A 22,587-nucleotide genomic window follows, 5' to 3' on the forward strand; every position below is an offset into this window, starting at 1 on the left:
CTCGCCCCTCATATCTTAAACCTATATACCCTAGCAGTTGACTCTTCCAACATTGTTAAAAGCTTCTGACTATTCATCCTGCCCCCTTATTATCTTGTAGACTTCTGTCAGGTCACCTCCTCAACCTCACTGCAGTGAGAACAAAGCAATCTCTCCTCGTAGCTAATGCCCTCCATACCAGGCAACATCCTGGTAAATCTTTTCTGTACCCTCTTCAAAGCCTCCACACACTTCTGGTAGTGTGGCAACCAGAATTGAACATGATATTCCAAATGTGGCCTAACTAAGGTCCAAAAAGCTGCAACATGACTTGCCAATTTTTAAACTCAGTGCCCTGGCCAATGAAGGTAAGCATGCCATATACCTTCTTGACTACCTTCTCCATCTGCATCGCCACTTACAATGACCTCTGTCTATCAATACTTCTGAGGATTCTGCCATTTACTGTATATTTCCTCTCTGAATTAGACCTTCCAAAACGCATTACCTCACCTGGATTATCCTTGATACCCTTCTTAAACAAAGGAACAACATTGGCTATTCTCTGGGACCTCCCCTGTATCCAGTGGGGGTATGAAAATTTCTTTCAGGGCCCCAGCAGTTTTCTCCCTTGCCTCTCTCAGTATTCTGGGGTATACCCCATCAGACCCTGGGGACTTGTCTACTGTAATGTTTATCAAGAATCCCAATATGTCCTCCTTTTTGATCTCATCATGACTCAAACTATCTACACACTTCCCCAGATTCAACATCCACCAAGTCCTTCTCTTTGGTGAATATAGACGCAAAGTATTCATTTAATACCAAGCTCATTTCCTCTGGCTCCACACATAGATTCCTTTCCCTGTCCTTGAATGGGCAACCCTCTCCCTTGCTATCCTGCTGCTCTTTATATTTTCCTTAATCCTGCTGGCTCATGACCTTTTGTGACCCCTTTTAGCACTCCATGCTTAAGTTTCTTTCTACTTTCCTTGTATTCCACACTTAGTTTGTGTGTTTCCTGCCTCCTAGCCTTGACAAATGCTTCCTTTTTCTCTTTGGCTAGGCTCACAATATCTCTTGTTATCCTAGGTTTCTGAAATTTGCCATACTCATCCTTCATCGTTACAGGAACGTGCTGGTCCTGAATTCCTATCAATTTATACTTGAAAGCATTCCACATGCCAGATGTTGATACACCCTCAAACATCTGCCCCCAATCTACATTCTTCAGTTCCTGCCTAATATTGTTGTAATTACCCTTCTCCCAGTTTAGCACCTTTATTTCAGGACTACACTTACATTTACCCAATCAATACCTTAAAGCTTACTGAACTGTGGTCACTGTTCCAGAACTGCTCCCCTACTGAAATGTCAACCACCTGGTCGGGCTCATTTCCCAATACTAGGTCCAGTATGGCCCCTTCTCTAATTGGAAAATCTACATACTGTTTCAAGAAGCCCTCTTGGATACTCCTTCGAAACTCTGCCCCATCCATGCCCCTAGCGCTAACTGAGTCCCAATCAATATAGGGGGAGTTAAAATCTCCCACTGCAACAACCCTGTTACTTTTACACCTTGCCAAAATCTACCTACATGTCTTTCTCCATCTCCCGCTGGCAGTTGGGTGGCCTATAGTAAACCCCCAATATTGTGACTACGCCCTTTCTATTCCTGACCTCTACCATATTGCCTTGCCTATGAGCCTTCTGGGGTGTCTTCCCGTAGTACAGCTGTGAAATTCTGCTTAGAGAATCTCCTTAGAGTCCAACTCCCCCACTCTGTTTACATCCTTTTCTATCCCGCTTGAAACATCTGTATCCTGAAACGTTAAGCTGCCAATCCTGTCCTTCCCTTGACCAAGTCTCTGTAATAGCAACAACATCATAGTTCCAAGTATTACTCCAAGTTCTTAAGTTCCTCTGCCTTACCTGTTACACTTCTCACATTGAAACAAATGCACTTCAGTCCACCAGACCCTCTTTGATTAGCAATCACACTCTGCTTGCTTTTCCTGAGTCTTATTGGCCCTACTCTCTGGTTCCCCTTCAGTTAATTCACCTTTGCTTTGCACACACACACCGCTCCCTCCTCTCCAGTTTAGATGCAACTCATCCTCCTTGTATAGGTCCCACCTGCACTGGAAGAGATCCCAATGGTCCAGATTTCTGAAACCCTCCCTCCTACACCAGCTGTTTAGCCATATGCTGAGCTGTACTATCTTCCTATTTCTAGCCTCACTGGCACATGGCACAGGGTGTAATCCTGTGATTAGAACCCTAGAGGTCCTGCTTTTTAACTTTCTACTTAACTCTCTATACTGCTGCTGCAGGATCTCATCACTCTTCCCACCTATGTTGGTAATACCAACAGCCACTGGCTGTTCAGCCTCTCCCTTCAGATTGCTTTTTGGCCGTTCAGAGATATCCTGGACCTTGATACCAGGGAGGCAACATACCATCCTGGAGTCTCTTTCATGTCCACAGAAGTGACAATCTGCACCCCTAACTGTAGAGTCCCCTACAACTATTGTTGTAGCGCTCTTTGTCCCTCTCTGCTTAACGACAGAGCCAGCCTTTGTGCCACTGCTCTGGCTGCTGCTGTTACTCCCTGATTGGCCATCCTTCCCCCAAAGGTATCCAACACTGGGGGGAGATATTTTCCAGCATTTCCTGTTTTTGTTTCAGATTCTAGCATGTACAGTATTTTGTCTTTACCTCTGGGTTACTACTTCAGTGACACTTCCAATACACTTTCATCTCCCCCTATTGGATCATTCTATTTGATCATGTCTGATTTGTATCTCATCTTTATTTAGCTATCTTTCTCCTTCTACCTTGTGATTGTGATACTCATCTCTGTCTTGAGAATTTCAATTGATTTGTTATTCCCACCCCTGTAATTTCTTTGATTCTCTGCCCTGAAGGCAAGGCACGTCTGACCATGGTGTCATGGTCTCCATCGTGAATAGAGCAAGGAGGTAGATGCTCAAACCACTCCAGCTAGAACGCAGTTTGATCCCATGCTGGCACCAATCTGATCCACACTGCCATCCAGCAAACTGGCTACCCAGTGAGTTGCTGTGGCAATATGCACTTTTGCAGCCATGTTGTAGTTTGTGGCTATGAATAGCGATTCCAGAGGCTCCAGTTTCCAGCAGATAATTGTCCTGCACTTACAGCTTGCTATTGACATATGTTGGAAGGATTTACAGGCTGATATGCAAACCTGTTGGCAATATTATGAATGCACTTTCCTTGTGATGGGAACCAGATCAGATACTTCAAGATATACTTTGAAGGTAGCCTTAGAAAAAAACCCATCAATATGTAACAATGGCAAGGTGGCACCATGGTTAGCATTGCTGCCTCCCAGTGCCAAGGACCTGGGTTCATTTCTGGCCTTGAGTTATTGTCTGTGTGGAGTTTGCACATTCTCCCTGTGTCTGCGTGGGTTTCCTCCAGGTGCTCTGGTTTCCTCCCACAGACTAAATGTGTGGGTTAGGTTGATTGGGCATGCTAAATTAACCCTAGTGTCAGGGGGATTGACAAGGTAAATACAAAGGGTTATAGGAATAGTGCTTGGGTGGGATTGTAGTCAGTGCAGACTCAGTAGGCCGACTAACCACCTCCTGCACTGTAGGGATTCTATAATTCTATGGTTTCATTTTCAAGACCTCCAATTTTATATATATATTATATATACACAAATTTTATTAAATCTTAATCATGTAAACATGACAGTAATACAGTCTATTTCAGTCCTTCTAACATTGAACATTCCTTTTTCTCATCAAAGTCACGATAAAGAACTGGCAATCACTGTCCCTCTTTTCTCGACACTGCTGTTATTCAGCTGCTACCTTTTCTCCTTTTCAAAAACCTCCTTCAGTCCATGATCCTGTTTTGATTCCAAGTCCAGGCCCAATTTCGTTGTCATGATTGTAAATTTGTTCTAGTAATATCCTCAGAGAGCTAGGCAGGATCAGGCAGATAAAATATTACATGGGATGCAAGCTGACACAAACCACTTTGGATTTGTTTTTTAAGTTCCTTTGCTGAGTCCAAAGAGTTCTTTTTGTTTTCAGAGTCCCAAAACATCAAAACAAAGTAATCTTTTTCCAAAAGGCTGAGGTGCTCACATACTTAATCAAAGAGAATTTTTCCCTTGCTTGTTTCCTCAATCTCATGTGGTCAGAGCCATCTAGAACGTCACTTTATCCCTGACCTCTTGTTAACTATGATGTGGAAATGCCAGCGTTGGACTGGGGTAAACATAGTAAGAAGTCCCACAACACCAGGTTAAATTGGTAGTAAAAGCCACTAGCTTTCGGAGCACTGCTCCTTCATCGGGTAAGTGGGAGTTTTGTTCACAACAGGGCATATAAAGACACAAACTCAATTTACAAAGTGATGGTTGGAATGTGATACTTTACAGGTAATCAAGTCTTAAAGGTACAGACAGTGTGAGTGGAGAGAGAGTTAAGCACTGGTTAAAGAGATGTGTATTGTCTCTAGCCGGACCGTTAGTGAGATTTTGCAAGCCCAGGCAAGTCGTGGGGTTTACAGATAGAATGACATGAACTCAAGATCCTGGTTGAGGCCATGCTGATGTGTGTGGAGCTTGGCTATCAGTCTCTGCTCAGCGACTCTGTGTTGTGAAGGCCTCCTTGGAGAACAGGCCGAATGCCTGTGACCGCTGAAGTGTTCCCCAACAAGGAGAGAACGCGCTTGCCTGCTGATTTTCGAGTGGTGTTCATTCATTCGTTGTCGTAACGTCTGCAAGGTCTCTCCAATGTACCACGCCTCGGGACATCCTTTCCTGCAGCGTATCTGGTAGACGACGGTGGCCGAGTTGCAAGCGTATGTACCGTGTACTTGATGGATAGTGTTCTCATATGAGAGCATGGCATCCGTGCCAATGATCTGGCACGTTTTGCAGAGGTTGCTGTGGCAGGGTTGTGTGCTGTCGTGGTCACTTTTCTCCTGAAGGCTGGGTAGTTTGCTGCAGTCTGTTTGAGGTTGTGTGGTTGTTTGAAGGCAAGAAGTGGGGGTATGGGGATGGCCTTGGCAAGATGTTTGTCTTTATCAGTGACATGTTGAAGGCTCTGGAGAAGATGTCGTAGCTTCTCCGCGTCAGGGAAGTACTGGACGATGAAGGGTACTCTGACCGCCATATCCCGTATTTGTCTTCTGAGAAGGTCTTTTCGCTGTGGCGCTTCGGAACTGTCGATCAACGGGTCGAGCACCATATCCTAGAGCATCTTTCAGTGTCTGGAGGTGTCTGTTGCAATCCTTCTCACCTGAGCAGATCCTGTGTTTATGGAGGGCTTGTCCATAGGGGATGGACAACGTGTTTAGGGTGGAAGTTGGAGAAGTGGAGCATCGTGAGGTTATCTGTGGGCTTGCGGTACAGTGAAGTGCTGAGGTGACCATCCTTGATGGAGATGCGTGTGTCCAATAATGCAACCGATTCCGGAGAGTAGTCCATGGTGAGTCTGTTGGGATGGAACTTGTTGATGTCATCATCTAATTGTTTCAGTGATTGTTACCATGAGTCCAAAGGAAGAAAATGTCATTTGTTAACAGTATAGTGTATAGTATTGGTTGAAGGTCCTGTGCATCGAGGGCATCCTGAAACCCATTGTACAAAGAACTCCCAGCTTTTTTTGCGACACTACAGACTTTCTACAGAAACTCAGCACACATGGAGCAGTTGAACCAGGAGCACTTCTCATCACAATGGATGTCTCGGCACACTACACCAGCATCCCCCACGACGATAACATTGCTGCAGCTGCTTCAGTACTTAATGCCAACAACTGCCAATCTCCAGATGCAATTTTACAACTCATCCTGGACCACAGTGTCTTCACCTTCAACAACCAGTTCTTCATCCAGACACACGGAACAGCCATGGGGACCAAATTCGCACCTCAATATGCCAACGTCTTCATGCACAGGTTCGAACAAGACCTCTTCACCGCACAGGACCTTCAACTGATGCTATACATGAGATACATCATTGACATTTTTTTCCTTTGGACTGATGGTGAACAATCATGCAATTCCCCGTGGGCAGCATGGTAGCATAGTGGTTAGCACTGCTGCTTCGCAGCTCCAGGGCCCTGGGTTCGATTCCCAGGTTGGATTGCTCTCTCTGTGTGGAGTTTGCAAATTCTCCTTGTGTCTGCATGGATTTCCTCTGGGCGCTCCTGTTTCCTCCCACAGTCCAAAAATATGTGGGTTAGGTTGATTGGCCATGCCAAAAATTGCCCCTTAGTGTCCTGAGATGCATAGGTTAGAGGGATTAGCAGGTAAATGTGTTGGGATATGGGGGTAGGGCCTGGGTGGGATTGTGGTCGGTGCAGACTCGATGGGCCAAATGGTGTCGTTCTGCACTGTAGGGTTTCTATGATTCTGTGAATCACTGAAACAATTATACGATGGCATCAACAAGTTCCTTTCCACCATCAGACTCACCATGGACTATTGTCTGGAATCGGTTGCATTCTTGGACACGTGCATCTCCATCAAGGACGGTCACCTCAGAACTTCACTGTACCGCAAGCCCAACGGATAACCTCACGATGCTCCACTTCCCCAGCTTCCACCCTAAACACATTAAAGAAGCCATTCCCTATGGACCAGCCCTCTGTATACACAGGATCAGCTCAGGTGAGGAGAATCACAACAGACATTGAAAGATGCCCTCATAAGAACAGGATATGGCGCTTGACTCATCGACAGTTCCGACGCGTCACAGTGAAAAACCGCACCAATCTCCTCAGAAGACAAACGGACAGAGTACCTTTCGTTGTCCAGTACTTCCCCAGAGCGGAGAAGCTACAAAATCTTCTCTGGAGCCTTCAACATGTCATTTGATGGAGACAAACATCTCACCAAGACCAACCCCACTTCTTGCCTTCAAACAACTGCACAACCTGAAACAGATCTTTGTCCGCAGCAAACTACCCAGCCTTCAGGAGAACAGTGACCATGACACCACACAACCCTGCCACAACAACCTCTGCAAGACGTGCCGGATCATTGACACGGATGCCATCATTTCATATGAGAACACCATCCAGCAGATACACAGTACATACGCTTGAAAGTTGGCCAATGTTGTCTACATGATACGCTGCAGGAAAGGATGCCCTGAGGCATGGTACATTGGGGAGACCATGCAGACGCTATGACGAAGAATGAATGAACACCTCTCAACATCAGGCAAGAGTGTTCTCTTCCTGTTGGGGAACACTCCAGCGTTCGTAGGCATTCGGCCTCTGATCGTCGAGTAAGTGTTCTCCAAGCTGGCCTTCATGACACACAGTGCAGAGTCGCTGAGCAGAGACTGATAGCCAAGTTCTGTGCACATAAGGACAGCCTCAACCAGGATCTTGGATTCCTGTCACACTATCTGTAACCCCCAAGACTTGCCTGGGTTTGCAAAATCTCACCTACTGTCCTGTCTGGAGATAATGCACACCTCTTTAACCTATGCTTAACCCTCTCTCCACTCACGTTGTCTGTACCTTTAAGACTTGATTACCTGTAAAGACTCACATTCCAACTATTACTTTGTAAATTGAGTTTGTGTCTTTATGTGCTCTGTTTACGAACAGAACTCCCATGTACATGATGAAGGAGCAGCACTCCAAAAGCTAGTGGCTTTTGCTACCAAATAAACCTGTTGGACTTTTGGTGTTGTGAAACTTCTTAACTGGCCATAGATCCTTTGTCAGGCAGTCCAACTCCACCTTCTGTTGCAAAATAGTAAACTCAAAATTCTTTCTTGCATCTCCAATTTATATCTTTCTGCTCCAAGGTAGCTTATCAATTACTTAATTTGTTCTGGTTCTTCATCATTGTTTTCTGCATAATCTTTGGTAAGGACATACAACATAAGAACTACGAGCAGGAGTAAGCCATCTGGCCCGTCGAGCCTGTTCTGCCATTTAATAAAAGCTGATCTTTTTGTAGAAGGTCCACTTACCCACCTGCTCACCATAACCCTTATTTCCCTTACTGTTCAAAAGTCTAATTATCTTTGCCTTAAAAAACATTCAATGAGGTAGCTTCAACTGCTTCATTGGGCATGGTATTCCACAGATTTAGTGAAGAAATTCCTCCCCAACTCAGTCCTAAATTTGCTTCCCCTTATTTTTAAGCCATGCCCTTTAATTCTAGCAAATAGCAGATTGCAACCATGGTTCTAGCAATCACCATGGCAGTTACACCGTACTGTTATGCTGTTGCAAAAACCATTATAACTGACTTGAAATTCAGCTATGAACAGTTCTGTTTCTTTTGGTATCCGCGTCTTTGCAAGCTGCACACATTCATTGTTCTAGTAGTTCATTTTGAATGATGTACGTTGAGCAAACAGTCTCACTTCACGCTGTTGCCCTTTAATTTTTGCCTACAGAAGTAAAATACTTCTGCTCCTCAATCTCCATCTTGAAATCACACATGACTGCTGATTGATCTACAGTTTTCTTTTCATAGATAATGAGCTGTTGTTGACAATCCCTCAGTTTATGCTTGGGTAATTTCAACAACACAGGAACAGATTCCAAATCAGTCAACTTTTCTTGCATCTGTCTTTGCACCTGCTCATTTGTCTTATTCACATCATTGTCCAGCAAATGGTTCTCCTTGTCTACCATCACCAGTTTTACATTGCACTCATTTACCTTGATTCAAGTCAATATTAACTGAGATTTATAACTATCCACCAGCCCTTTGTGGCATTTCTTCAAGACTTTTGGCTTCTGCATCTCAGACCGAACAAACATCAGCTTCACCTGAACCTGTGCCAATTTGAGTAGATTAAATCTATATGAATATTGCTCAATTAAAACGCCTTCCTCATTGTCCAATCTAATTTGAGGAATGTCAAATTCAGAATCATCTGGATTTATTTCTTCCCTTTGAGTTCTAATAACTAACGCATCCTCCTTCTGCTTTCCTACCCTATCAAAGTACTGTTTGAGCATATTCACATGACATACGAGTTTTCTTTCCATCCAGTGTTCTTATTCAAATTATTCGCCTCGCTTAATTTTTTGATTTGTTATGTTTTGATTTTAAAGGTTCACCTACCCCTGGTAATGGTACAAATACTTTATCCCCACTAGAAAAATTATGAATTCTTGTTTCATCACATGCTGTCCAGTCAGCTGACCAGCTCTAGTTAATCTCTCCCTAAAGTTTGACACACGGTCTAATAATGTGGTCGTAGAATGCTGACTCATCAATATTTCCTTGCTCCGTTTAAGTGGTTCAACAAATTTTCACTTCACGTTGTTGTCCTTTTGCCTGCAGTAGTAAAATGCTGCTGCTCCTCAATTGTCTTCTCTTACAAAGAACAAAGAAAATTACAGCACAGGAACAGCCCCTTCGGCCTTCCAAGCCTGCACTGACCATGCTGCCTGATTGAACTAAAATCCCCTAACTTTCTGGGCACCATATCCCTTTATTCCTATCCTATTCATGTATTTGTCAAGACGCCCCTTAAAAGTCACTACCATATCCGCTTCCACTACCTCCCCCAGCAATGAGTTCCAGGCATCCACTACTCTGTATAAAAAAAAATCTGCCTCATACATCTTTCAACCTTGCCCCTTGCACTTTAAACCTGTGCCCCTGGGTAATTGACTCTTCCATCCTGGGAAAAAGCTTCTGACTATCTACTCTGTCCATGCCTCTCATAAACTTGTAGATTTCTATCAGGTTCCCCCTCAACCTCCGTCGTTTCAGTGAGAACAAACCAAGTTTCTCCAACCTCCTCTCATAGCTAATGCCCTCCATACCAGGCAACATCCTGGTAAATCTTTTCTGTACCCTCTCCAAAGCCTCCACATCCTGCTGGTAGTGTGGCAACCAGAATTGAACACTATATTCCAAGTATGGCCTAAGTAAAGTTCTACAAAGCTGCAACATGACTTGCTAATTTTTAAACTCAGTGCCCTGGCTGATGAAGGCAAGCATGCCGTATGCTTTCTTGACTACCTTCTCCACCTCCATTGCCACTTTTCGTGACCTGTGTACCTGCACACCCAGATCACTTTGCTTATCAATACTCTTGAAGGTTCTGCCATTTACTGTATATTTCCTATCTGTATTAGACCTTCCAAAATGCATTACCTCACATTTGTCTGGATTAAAGTCCATCTGCCATCTCTCCTCCCAAGTCTCCAACTGACCTATATCCTGTTATATCCTCTGATGGTCCTCAACGCTGTCTGCAAATCCACCAACCATTGTGCCGTCCGCAAACTTACTACATTTTCCTCCTATATATACACACACACTACAAGCAGCAACGGTCCGGGTACTGATCCCTGAGGAATGCCTCTTGTCAGAGCTCTCCATTCAGAAATGCACCCTTCCACTGCTACCCTCTGTCTTCTTTGACTGAGTAAGAAGTCTCACAACACTGGGTTAAAGTCCAACCAGTTTATTTGATAGTAATCCCACAAGCTTTCGGAAACGGTGTTCCTTCATCAGTTGTGTGGAACCAGACTTCTTACTGTGCTTACCCCAGTCCAACGTTGGCATCTCTACATCATGACTTCTTTGACCGAGCCAGTTTTGTGTCCACATGACTGCATGATCAAAAATCAATTCAAATGGACTAAACTTAGTTGATTCATACAGTGCGTCCCTAATTGCAGAAAGTACAAATGGAATTCCTTTATCCAATCTTCTGGATAATCTTGGCTAAGGGCCCTCAATACGATCTTTAAAGTTTGTTGCCACTTTCTAATGCTCCCTGCAATTCTGGGTGGTACGCAGTTGATTTAAATTGCTTTACCGCTAACTTATCCATAACTTCCCTGAATAACATTGATATAAAATGTTATTCAGGGAATAACATTTGATCTGTGGTATTTCTTCAGGTAGTTAGTATCTAGTAAAATATTTAAGTAATTTCTCAGTCCTTTTAGCTGTAATTTATGATATGGAATGGTCTCCAGAAATATAGTAGACACATCCAATATGGTCAACAAATATTGAGTCCCACTTTTCATTTTAGGCACTGGTCCCACACAATCAGTTAAGTCCCTCGTAAAAGGTTCCTCAAATGCCGAATTGGTATTACGGACGCTTGAGGTTTTCCTATTACCTGATGTATGAATGCATGACAAAATTCAACTACATCCTTATGCAGTCCAGGCCAATAAAAATGTCTTTGTATTTTTGTTTGCGTTTATCTTACACTGAAATGACCTCTTACTAGTATCTCATGCTACTTGCAACACTCCTTTCTATAACCCACTAGCCATTCATCTTGATGAACATTTGCCATCTGCTTGAGTATGTAAAGGCCTCCACTTTCTCATGAAGACATTTTTAATATAATAACTCGAGCTTGCGCTCAGATTCGTCTTCTGTGTACGCTTTCTGATACAAACAGCTTTATCTCTACATCTTTCTGTTGTAATTCTGCTGACTTTTCCAAACTAAAGATATCTGCTTCACCTGTTCTTGTTTTCCCTCAACAATCTGGTTAAAAATGGTCTCTGATAACTGGAGCTCAGCCTCTTTATTTTTACTTGGGGTGGCATGGTGGCTAAATGGTTAGTACTGCTGCCTCACAGCGCCATGGATCCAGGTTCGATTCCCAGCTTGGGTCACTGTGTGGAGTTTGTACGTTCTTCCTGTGTTTTGTGGGTTTTTTCCGGGTGCTCCGGTTTCCTCCCACTGTCCAAAGATGTGCAGATTAGGTGCATTGGCCATGCTGAATTCTCCCTCAGTGTGCCTGAACAGGTGCTCAGGCGTGGCAACTAAGGGATTTTCACAATAACTTCATTACTGTGTGAATGTAAGCCTACTTGTGACTAATAAATAAAACTTTTAAAACTTTAAACTTTTCTATGGCTTCTCTTGTCTCAACCCGTGACTTTGTTACCACAGTCAGGAAATATCTCAGGCTATGCTTCCTGGAACACCTCAGTTGTTTGATTTTCCACTGGCTTTTCAACCACAGGAGGCATCATTCATATCTATGATCCAGCTATATTGTTATGCAGGATTAAATCTATTCCTTGAAAACATATATTTTCTCTCATGTTTCTACCACCATTTCACCATTTTTCACTGGACTCCCCAACCTTATCTTACATAATGGAACACTACTTTTTTCAGCAGTAGTTTCACATATTTCCTGCTTTTCTGGCACAACTCCTTCAAAACTACATATCTCCTCGTCTCTCACTTTTAAAGATTGATTTAATCCTGTAGCTCTTAAAATCATAATATCTTTACCTACTCCTCCATGTACGTATGAGTAAACCTTACCCACGCAAGTAAACTCTTTAGAGAGATCTGACACTTGATTATCAACCAACCTCTGACTAGGCTTTACATTCTTTTACACCTCTTTAGCTTCAAATATGGTTTCCTTTACCACTTTAACAAAGCCTATTAGCTTATTCTGTTTTACCACATGTCTTCCCAAGTTTTTCTTAAGCCACCGACACTGACTTTGTGTCCAATTTTATTAACTATGGTAAATTATCTTTACTATCTCCAACGAGACCTCCTTTGCCTTTACCACCTGAGGATATTTCTCTTCCTCAGATTAAAATTCAAACCTTCATTCCTGAACCAATGCAAAATCATCTACTCTTTATGTGCTGCTACTCGCAGTTTTACGCATTTGGGCTTCCAACATTTCGAGTTCGAATTGTCCTTCCAGTTCTTGAAGTTCTAACTATCTCTCTTTTTCTCTTTGTTCCACCAGGGTTTTTTTTCTTTTTATTCTGCCAGGGCTATTCTTTCTTTTCCTTCTGCTTTTAATCGCAATTCAAACTGTACCATTTCCACTGCTCTTTATTTCTCTTGTTCTAACTTCTACTACAACCTGTTCATTTGTAATTGAATTCTAGCCATTTCCAATTATTCTGATTATCTTCCTGGCAATTTTAAATGCTGAGCTTTCACTGCAATTATCTCCATCCTCCTCACCCCATCAACTGCGGCTTTTTTGCCAATTCCGAAAGTTTTGCTTTAACCACCTTCTTTAAGCCATCCTGAGTGACTTCTTCTGCACCCAGGGAACTTTAGCCACAGAAGGAGCCATTATTCTTCAAGGCATTCTGATTTAAACTAACTGAATGCCACACCAGTACTCAACCTTCACCATTCTGGAGTTCAATACTCCTAAATCAAACAAGGAATTATAGATTTTAATTCCACAAGAGCTTGCCATTTTGTTAGGGACCAGATCAGAAACTCCAAGGTATATTGAAAGTAGGAAACTAGAGGCCAGTTAGCCTAACGTCTGTCGCAGGGAAAATGTTAAAAACTATTCTTAAATATGTTATAGCTAGGCATTTGAAACAAATTAAGGCAATCAGGCTCAGTCAACATGTTTTTGTGAAAGGGAAATTATGTTTAACCAATTAATGGAGTTCTTTGAAGAAGTCCCATGCACTATAGATAACATGGAACTGATGGGCACACTCCATTTAGTTCCCTAGAAGGCATTTGATAAAATGCCACTTCAAAAATTATTTCGGATAATGATAGCTCATGGTGTAGGAGGTAACATATTGCCATGGATTGAAGATCGGCTAGCTAAGAGGAAACAGTAAGTTTGGCAAGGTGTGACGAGTGATGTTCCACAGGATTCAGTGCAGGGACCTTAATTTTTTACAATTTATATAAATGACTGGGAAGAAGGGACCAAAGGTATGGTTGCTAAATTTTCTCATGGCACAAAGATATGTAGGAAATAAATCCTGAAAGTAATGAAAGCATGCTAAAAAAAGAGACGTGGACAGGTTAAGTGAATGAGAAAAACCTGGAAAATGGAGTACAATGTGGGATAATGTGCAATTGTCTCTTCTGACTAGAAGAATTTTAAAAAAAGCTTATTATCTAAATGGAGAGAGATTACTGAACTCTGAGGTGTAGAGGGATCTGTATGTCCTGGTGCATGAATCATCAAAAGTTCATATACAGATACAGGATGTAATCAGGAAAGCTAAAAGAATAATTTTGTTTGTTGCGAGAGAAATTGATTTCAAAATAGAGAGGATATACTTCAGTTGTACAGCATATTGGTGAGACCATATCTGGAGTATTATGCACAGTACTGGTCTCCTTATCTAAGAAAATATATAAAATTTATCAGAAACAGTTCCGCAAAGGTTTACTAGACCGATACTCGGAGTGAGTAGGGCACATATGGGGAAATGTTGAAGGTTTGTATCCATTAGAATTTAGAAGAGTAGGAGGTAATTTGATCGAAACCTTTAAGATTCTGAGGGGTAAAGTTGCTGTGACCATAGCTCTATGACCAGATGACCATAGCTGTCATCTTTGAGGGCGGAGAGTGGATTGTGATGATTTTAACCTGACAGTCACCTCATCTCAGGTGAGGGGCAATGTTGAGAAGGCAGAACCCTCCGGAATAATCTCAGTTGGTGCAGGAATTGAACCCTGTGTGCATCACTCCGCACCACGAACCAGCCATCCAGCCAACTGAGCTATTTGACAGATGAATATGGATGGTTCCACTTGGTAGAAAATCTAGAACTAGGGGTCACTCTTTAAAAATAAGGGGTTGCTCATTCTCTTGTGGGTTATGAGTCTCTGGAACTCTACCTCAAAAGGTAGTAGAATTTTACAGCTAAGCTGGATAGATCCTTGATTAACAAGGGAGTGAAAAATTATCAGCAGGAATGTGAGGTTGAGGTTTCAATCAGATCAGCCATAATTTTATTTTTTGGCAAAGCAGACTCGTGGGGCAAGTGGCCTACCTCTGCTTCTAATCCGCATGTAAATATGTTGGTTGTAACGAAATTGCAAATTCACAGATACCTTACCTCAACACTGTTTATTTTAAAAATTCCTAACGTTTTACCTTGGGTGTAAAAGAAAAGTGGCACTTTGATAGCACATTTCTAGTCCTCAACAGTCAGCCTTGCAGCTTTCTGTGATATGCAAATAAACAGATACGTGACTTAAAATATTTAATACAAAATATTTTATTTTATGAGAAACAAGACAATTGGCAATCTTGTAATCGTGAGGGGTCTTGACAGAGTAGGTCATAAACTTCCCATTGATGGAAGGATCAAGAATAGTAGGGAAACTATTGGAAGCAATTCTGACAGACAGACTTAAACTACATTTGAAGAGGCAGGGATTAATCAAGAATGTGTAGATGAGGAGAATGCATTTGACATATTATTTCCTGTTTTGCTCTCACAGCTAAGTGTCATATACAGGAGGGAATGTGGTCCGAGTCGCGATCGCAATGTGGTGAAAGAACTCAACGGGGTCGCTTGCATCCTGAAAGAACACAACATGCAGTATGTTTAATTGTAACTTCTGTTGTAGTTGGATTCTCATTTTTCTCCTGTCCTTCCTTAGTCAAGTTCCAATATAATAAATGCTGACATCTTATTGAGGAGATGTCACATTCAGTTCATGTACATTTTATTTTTCACCTATCCCCTTCTGCATATTAGTTGTTTGTGCTTGAGCCACTTGGATGAAATCAACTAATTTGTTTGAACCATGGAATCATTTTGTTTTGTAAGGCATTCGGTTCATCTTGAATTGACCATGGAACTGTTGAGTTGTTTTAATAGCCCAACTTGTTCACTAATGACTTTTAGGGAAGAGAACCTGTCCTCAATCAGTTTGGACTAGGTGACTTCAGTTCCACACTAAAGTAGACTCTCAGCCATCCTCTGAGATGCCTAGGAAGCCATTTGTTTTATCAAAACTGCTACAATGGAGTTCATGAAGGTAGAATAGGATAGGAGAACTAGAGTCAAAAATAGTAAGGTCTCAGTGGGGTCAAACGAAGGGAATGCAACAGTGTCTAATTTTTTTACAATGCATATGCACCAGTTTTGCCTCAAAAGAGGTAGGACTCTACTAAATATGTCTGGACACAAGGTGTTTAGGAAAAATGGGGAAGGAAAGAAAAGCGGAGGGGTGGGAAATACTGATTAAGGAGATTATTGCAGTTCTGGCACTGGCCATAATTTTCCAATCTTCCTTGAATAGAGGGGTGATGACAGAGAACTGGAGAATTCTAAATGTTGCACGCTTGTTCAAAAGATGGGTGCACAGATAAACTCAGCAAACTAGGCAGTTTAACTTGATGGTGGGAGCGCTTTTCAAAACGCTGATCCAAAAATTAACAGTCCCTTACGCAGAGAGCTGACTTGGATATGATAGGCTGGATAGTCTCATTTTAGGCTGTAAACATCCAAAGTTTACATGAGGAGGTGGTAGCGCAGTGGTATCGTCCCTGGACTAGTAATCCAGAGATCCAGGGTAATGCTCTGGGAAATCAGATTTGATGATGAAATTTAAGCTCAATAAAACCGTCTGGAGTAATGACCATGAAACCATTGTCGATGGTTGTAAAAACCCAACTGGTTCACTAATTTCTTTAGGGAAGGAAGCCAGCTGTTCTTAACTGGCCTGGCCTCCAGGTGTCTCCAAACTTGCATGAATGTGATTGAACTTAAATGGCCCAGTTAGCCACTCAATTGTATTCAACCACAAAAAAGAAAACAAAAAAAAAGGCAACATTGACCTAGACACTGGAAACAGCAACTGCAGATCAGACTCAGCAGTTGGGAAGGAGTTGCTCTGGGACAACTCAATATCAATTCTGCACGTCTCATGGCACGAGGTCAAACATGGGCAAGGAAACCTGCTGATTACCACAAACCGTTCACATTTCAGCTGATGAATCAGTGCTCCTCCATTTTGAACTCCACTTCAAGGAAGTACTGAGGGTAGCAAGGGTGCAGAATATAGTCTGTACAATGTTCAGTGTCTCCAAGAGTGGTTCAGTAGTCTCTGCAGTGCCAACACAGACTGAAATGGTTGGGTCCTAAAGGACATAGTTGCTAGACTAGAACTGCAGCAGGTGGTGAGGAACCAACAAGAGGGAAAAACATACTTTATCTCATCATCACCAACCCTTCTGCCACGGATGCATCTGTCCGTGACAGTGTCAGTAGGAGTGACTAACGCACAGCCCTTTGTGGAGACAAAGTTGTGTGGCACTATCACTGTGCATTTCCTTTGAACAGGTCTAGCAACTCAATGTGCTGTTCAGCAGAATTGTACTCCACCTCTGTGCTGCGAGAAGATGATGAACATGGATTAGTGTCTTTCCCTTGAAATGGAATTGACAAAGACACGGGTGAAAATTCTACGGTGACACAAAATACGTGGATTGCAAGATGAGAAATATAGTGTCAGAGGACTAAAATTAATGTCACAGGCAACCTGATATGTAACAAACTTAAGCATGCATTTCTTAATTACTGGAGTAGCTAGAAAGTAAGTTCCAATGTCAATAGCTTGATATTATTTTTAAAAATGCTTGACAAGCGCATGACCTAGGTGAAGAGAAAACATTTTCTATATTTCTGAAAGAAAAATTGGAGGCTGAACCCCTGATATTTGTTCATCTCCAGTTGATATTCCAGAAAGCTCCAACTCTTCTTTGGGCTTGATGGGGTAAGGGGGGGGGCTTGATAAGAACATAAGAAATAGGAGCAGGAGTAGGCCATCTAGCCCTTCGAGCCTGCCCCGCCATTCAATAAGATCATGGCTGATCTGTCGTGGCTCAGTTCCACATTCCCGCCCTCTCCCCATAACCCTTAATCCCCTCTCTTATCAAAAACCCATCAACCCGCGTCTTAAAAATATTTAGCGAGGTAGCCTCCACCACTTCAACGGGCAGAGAATTCCAGAGATTCACCACCCTTTGAGTGAAGAAGTTCCTCCTCAACTCCGTTCTAAACCGCCCCCCCTTTATCTTGAGGCTGTGCTCCCTAGTCCTACTGTCCTTTCTGAGCGGGAAGAGTCTCTCCACCTCTATCCTATCCATTCCATTCATCTAGAAATAATGTCAGAAGGTGGGGCAAATTATGAAAATTGCAGAAGTGGCATGCAAAAAGATTGGTATCATAAACTTGGGAAACGAAAGATTATAAACTGCACATGCCAGTTCAGTAAGGACTTGCTTCAAATTTTATGCTGATAGTAAATGGAGAGTTTTAATTCTAGCTACATTGAACCAGTGTCTGCCTTTGCTGAAAGTTGCTGCATAAAGAAACTAGACTGGATAGAGCTGTTATAAATGTCTGCATGGTTCATAACTGACACAGCTGGTTCCACATTTGGTCTGTGCTGATGACCAATTTTGATATTCCTTTCATTGAGGAGACATAAAAATTGGCTTCAGTGACTCTGTGGAAGGGAAAATAAGGCAAACTGTTAATTTCTGATTGAAATCCAGGGACCACTGTGAGTGAGCAGGAATGGGCTAAATTTCCCTCCTCTGTTGAATCATCCCTTGTTGCACAATTTTAATGAAACCATTTGTTCCCTGATGTTATGATAAAGCTGCCTAATTACTTATTGTTCTATAAGTTGTTAAAACATTTTACAAAGCATTAGTCACGATTTTAAATCATAGATTTTTTTCTGCTTTAATGCGATTTTAGATTTATATTCTTTAGCAATGTGTGCATTAGTTGAAAAACCATTCTCATTATGACATATAATGTTATTATGGTATTGTGCCCTATACATTTTGCACCTTTTCCCCCAGGATGCACCAGAATTTCAAAGAACAGTACAAGTGATGCCAAGGAGGCAGGATTACAATCGTGGTGGTGATGGAGGAAGAGGAGGCAGCACAAGTCGTGAATATAATTTTTACAACCATTCGGAGGAGTATCGAGGTTATTCCACTGACAATCGAGATTATGGATATAGCCGACGGTTTGATCCATCACCCAAAATTGGCTCCTGGGTAAAGACGACCCTTTTCCATCCCTCCTCTCTTTGCTGTTTTTTCTAAGTGAATGAATACTAAATATACGTTATTGGAGTTTTTTGTAAATCTATAGCTTCTATGATCTCTATGCTTCAATTAGAAAGCATGCTTTGCAGTACTTGTGTCATGTAAAAGGTGAACTGTATTGCAATTTCCTTTGCCCCTATTTGCTTTGAGTTATTTAGACAGTCATGGTGTCTGAATTATTCAGACAGTCGTAGTGACCAGTGGCATACTTTCTTTCACTATCTCCTTAAGCTCTTATTCATCTGTCCTAATGCACATCCTTCCTTTTTTTCGCATTATAACTGTACTCACCTGTGCACCTCCAGTGAGTTTTGTTTGCCAGGTAGGTGGACTTATCGAGATTCGGTACACCAACCTGCTGAGATTTTCCAGCATTTTCTGTTTTTGTTTCAGATTCCAGCATCTGCAGTAATTTGCTTTTATCAGTTCAATATCAAGTTGGCTCTAGGATAGAATTTAGAAATTTGGTTAAGTAGATCTGTAGCACTTCAAGAAGCTGCAAATGATTAACTGACCAAGCTGACTCCTTGAAGGAACAGGCATATAATTAATATTGAGACTTCTCATTTGGTTCCAAGTACCCTGCTATCCAGGCCTAAGTAAGTAGAGTACCTTTTGCTGGAGATTTGGGGAAATTTGCTAGCTCTCACTATTGAGTTTAACATGACTCATAAATCTTGGTTAGAAATCACATACCTTTGCCCTATGCTATGTACTTTCCCATTGACACTTGTTTATGTCTATTCTCATTTTACACTGGAGTTGGAATTGAGTAGAATAAGAACCAAAATAATTGGCCGGAATTCTCCCAAAACAAAACTAAGTGTCCAACAGGCGAATTTCCGCCCATTTTGGAGTGTACTTACCTGAATGAATCTCCAGCACTCTGGGCTTCACGGAGTGCCTCAGAGAGATTCACACTGAAAAGTGGAGGGGCGGGTCCACAGTGCATATGTGCTGGTCAGCAAGCCTTAATTAATTTGCCCAAGGGGCAGTCCCCACCCCCATTACCTCCTGGCGGGCCTCAGTAGCCTCTGTCCCCACTAGTGGGATGAGGGTGCCTACTACCCGTTAGTGGACAGCAGTTGTAAACCCCACTGGTGGGAACTACTTCCCATGGGTGGAAAACACGGCATGTGTGATTTTCCATATGATTGCCCTTAAAAAGAAAGACACCTTGGAGACTCGCGACAGGCCGGATGCTGGTTGCAAATCTTGTGAAAGACCCTCCCTGCTGTTGACTCCTGCACTGCTTGAGTAGCACAGTGGGCTGGGAGAATCCTGACCATGGCATGCAAACCAACAAGTTAATGCCTCTGATAAGAAAATGGTGGGGTATGGGACTAGAGTGCAGTTTAACAATTGGGATGCAAACTGTGGGTTTCTCCCAGTTCTGAAAATATAATTGTATGACGTGATTACAAGTTTTGGAAACTGTTTCCTGACTGCAGACAGCCAGGTTGAGAGGCTGACAGTTTATCAGGAAGGCAGACCTATGCCATGAGGTAGCAGACAAAGGGAGCAAAGAAGGGAGAGGAATCAGGGAGTACTGGGTGGGAGGTGCCTGGAGCAATTACAGGATGGGGACAAGATTTGGGATGGGATGCTGAGGAGAATGCAGAAATTTAAATGATATTAAATGTAAAATAATTGTGCAGTGTTAATGTACTAATTGTTTTTATAGTTGTAGAGAGATTTGCAAGAGTGGCTAACACAAGAACATCCTGGAGAAAAGCACTTATTCTGTGCCATCCAGCAATTATCACCTCTCTTTACACAAGATCTCAAGGTCCTGTAAATGTTGGAACATAAGTGAAAATCTTAGGCATGAGCTTAATTAAAATATTTAAATGAGGTGCCCTCCTTTTTGGTTGAAAGGTTGGTTGCCTCCTCCATCTCTTAAAGACGGAAGTTTGTGGGGGGGGGTGGGATCTATCATGCAATGATACTTATTTCAAGTTGTGGCCATGATGTTCCAGATTTTTGAGTTATTCTTTCTGTTTTAAAATTCATCTAGGATGATGAAGGTCCCAGATGGCCTAGAGAGGAGCATTCAGAAAATAGACCATCGGATTACAGGTAGGTGAAGAAAGCAGTACTTCTATGGCTTGTTTGTCCTTGGCAGCAACAGCAATAGAACATCAGTTGGATTTGCCCAGCTATAAATGTGAATTTATCTGGAACGTTTTTGAACTTTCACAAAACTTGCCTTCACCTTGTTTTCCCGATTAGATCTGTCGTGGGTTTTGCTTCTTTACAAAATTTTCAAACAGTTGAAAAAAAAAGTTTCACTTCAGAGGGAGATACAAATTTAAAAGCAGACTTCTTTAAACATGAAGAATGCAATTGGGGCATTCCTAATTTGTTTCTTACTGTCAATATTTGTTACAGTAGGATCCCTAGATTTCTCAAAAACATATTGTTACGATTAGTAACTTTTTAAGAGAGATGTGTTTTCCAACTATTGACAGAAAACATCTCATTACAGTATTTCATGTTTTTTAAGATTTTTATTGTAACAAATTAAAATCAACATCGACTCAACATTACTTAGGCAACTGATACATAAAACTAGAAAAATTACTTAGAACAACTTAATGTAACTGAAAACTGCATGCCATGTTTATACATTATGCCACACATTCAGCAGGAATGTAATTTTGTAAATAAATCCCTCCTGATGTTTTAGCAATCACTCTTCTCCCTGCTACGATAGGACTAGTCTTCATTTTGAGCATCCCTTTTCTCAATCTTCTGAGTTTCACCAAATTAACTTCTAGAGGTATGTGGGAGCTCAGGAATACTTGTGTTATCCAGGGCAAACGTGCTGCAGTGATTGCCTGTGGCTTGAGAAACTTGAGGTTAGAGTCAATGAGTTGGAAACTGAGCTGCGGACATTGCGACACAAAAGGGAGGGTGTGATTTACCGGGACACTTTGTTTCAGGAGGAAGTCATACCCCTTAGGATAGAATCTTCTGGTTTGAAAAATGGTCAGGGACAGGAGAATGTGATTGTAAACGAGGCAGGTAAGGGGACCCGTAATTCCTAACTTGTTTTTCAATAACTTTAATATTTACGTGTGCCACATTTTTAATAACTTCTCTTTGACATCCACATTTTGATATTTTCCCTTTGCTTTTAGGGTGTACTCTAAGTTTGATGGCAGAACTAGATGAGAAGTCATGATTTTCTTTGTTCTTTCTCATTATGGTTTTAGCCTTTAAAAACTTATATCCTTGGACCACCAATTCAAATTGCAAACAGGGACTTTGAAATGAATTGTTACTGTTGGTGAGCGATGCAGTGATCAATGCTTTCCTGATCAGAAAGATGGGAGAAATTAGTATTGCAGGATAATTCTTATGGGCTGCAAGTATTAATGGCACATTAAACATCCTGAAATAGAAGACTGGTTATCCAGCTGTTCTTTCTTCAATTGCCTCTTTTGTGACAATCAGCACTTTATTAATGAGGAGTCAAGAGCTTATAACATACATTCCATAGAATTTTAAAGAAGTTGAGGTACTCAATACAAAAACAATTTTGCAGTGCAGAGAACAATGAAAATTGAAATTAGAAAAAAGGATAGATGCTTTGGCAGGCTGTGCTGTTTCTCAAGTACATTGTCTTTGATCAAATCATAGTGTTTTAGAAAAACAATTTGAAAAGTATCAATCCTATAGAGCTTTTTGTTAGTGCATGTAATGAGATATCTTTCTCTTTTCATTGTGATATTCTG

At 41.8% G+C, this 22,587-nt stretch overlaps 1 protein-coding gene across 6 annotated transcripts in view; it reads left to right on the forward strand.

The window, feature by feature from the left end:
- Positions 1-22,587, forward strand: part of pphln1 (periphilin 1) — a 150,744-nt gene that overhangs the window by 3,303 nt on the left and 124,854 nt on the right. For all 6 annotated transcript variants that reach the window (XM_080190732.1, XM_080190733.1, XM_080190731.1 and 3 more), the window contains exons 2-4: positions 15,211-15,311; positions 18,593-18,796; positions 20,865-20,926. In XM_080190732.1, the coding sequence (XP_080046858.1) occupies positions 15,234-15,311; positions 18,593-18,796; positions 20,865-20,926 (344 nt within the window). In that variant the 5' untranslated portion in view covers positions 15,211-15,233. The remainder of the gene's footprint in view (positions 1-15,210; positions 15,312-18,592; positions 18,797-20,864; positions 20,927-22,587) is intronic.

Source organism: Carcharhinus amblyrhynchos, chromosome 6, assembly GCF_965287045.1.
Source record: "Carcharhinus amblyrhynchos chromosome 6, sCarAmb.v2.hapA, whole genome shotgun sequence".
Taxonomy (NCBI): Eukaryota; Metazoa; Chordata; class Chondrichthyes; order Carcharhiniformes; family Carcharhinidae; genus Carcharhinus; species Carcharhinus amblyrhynchos.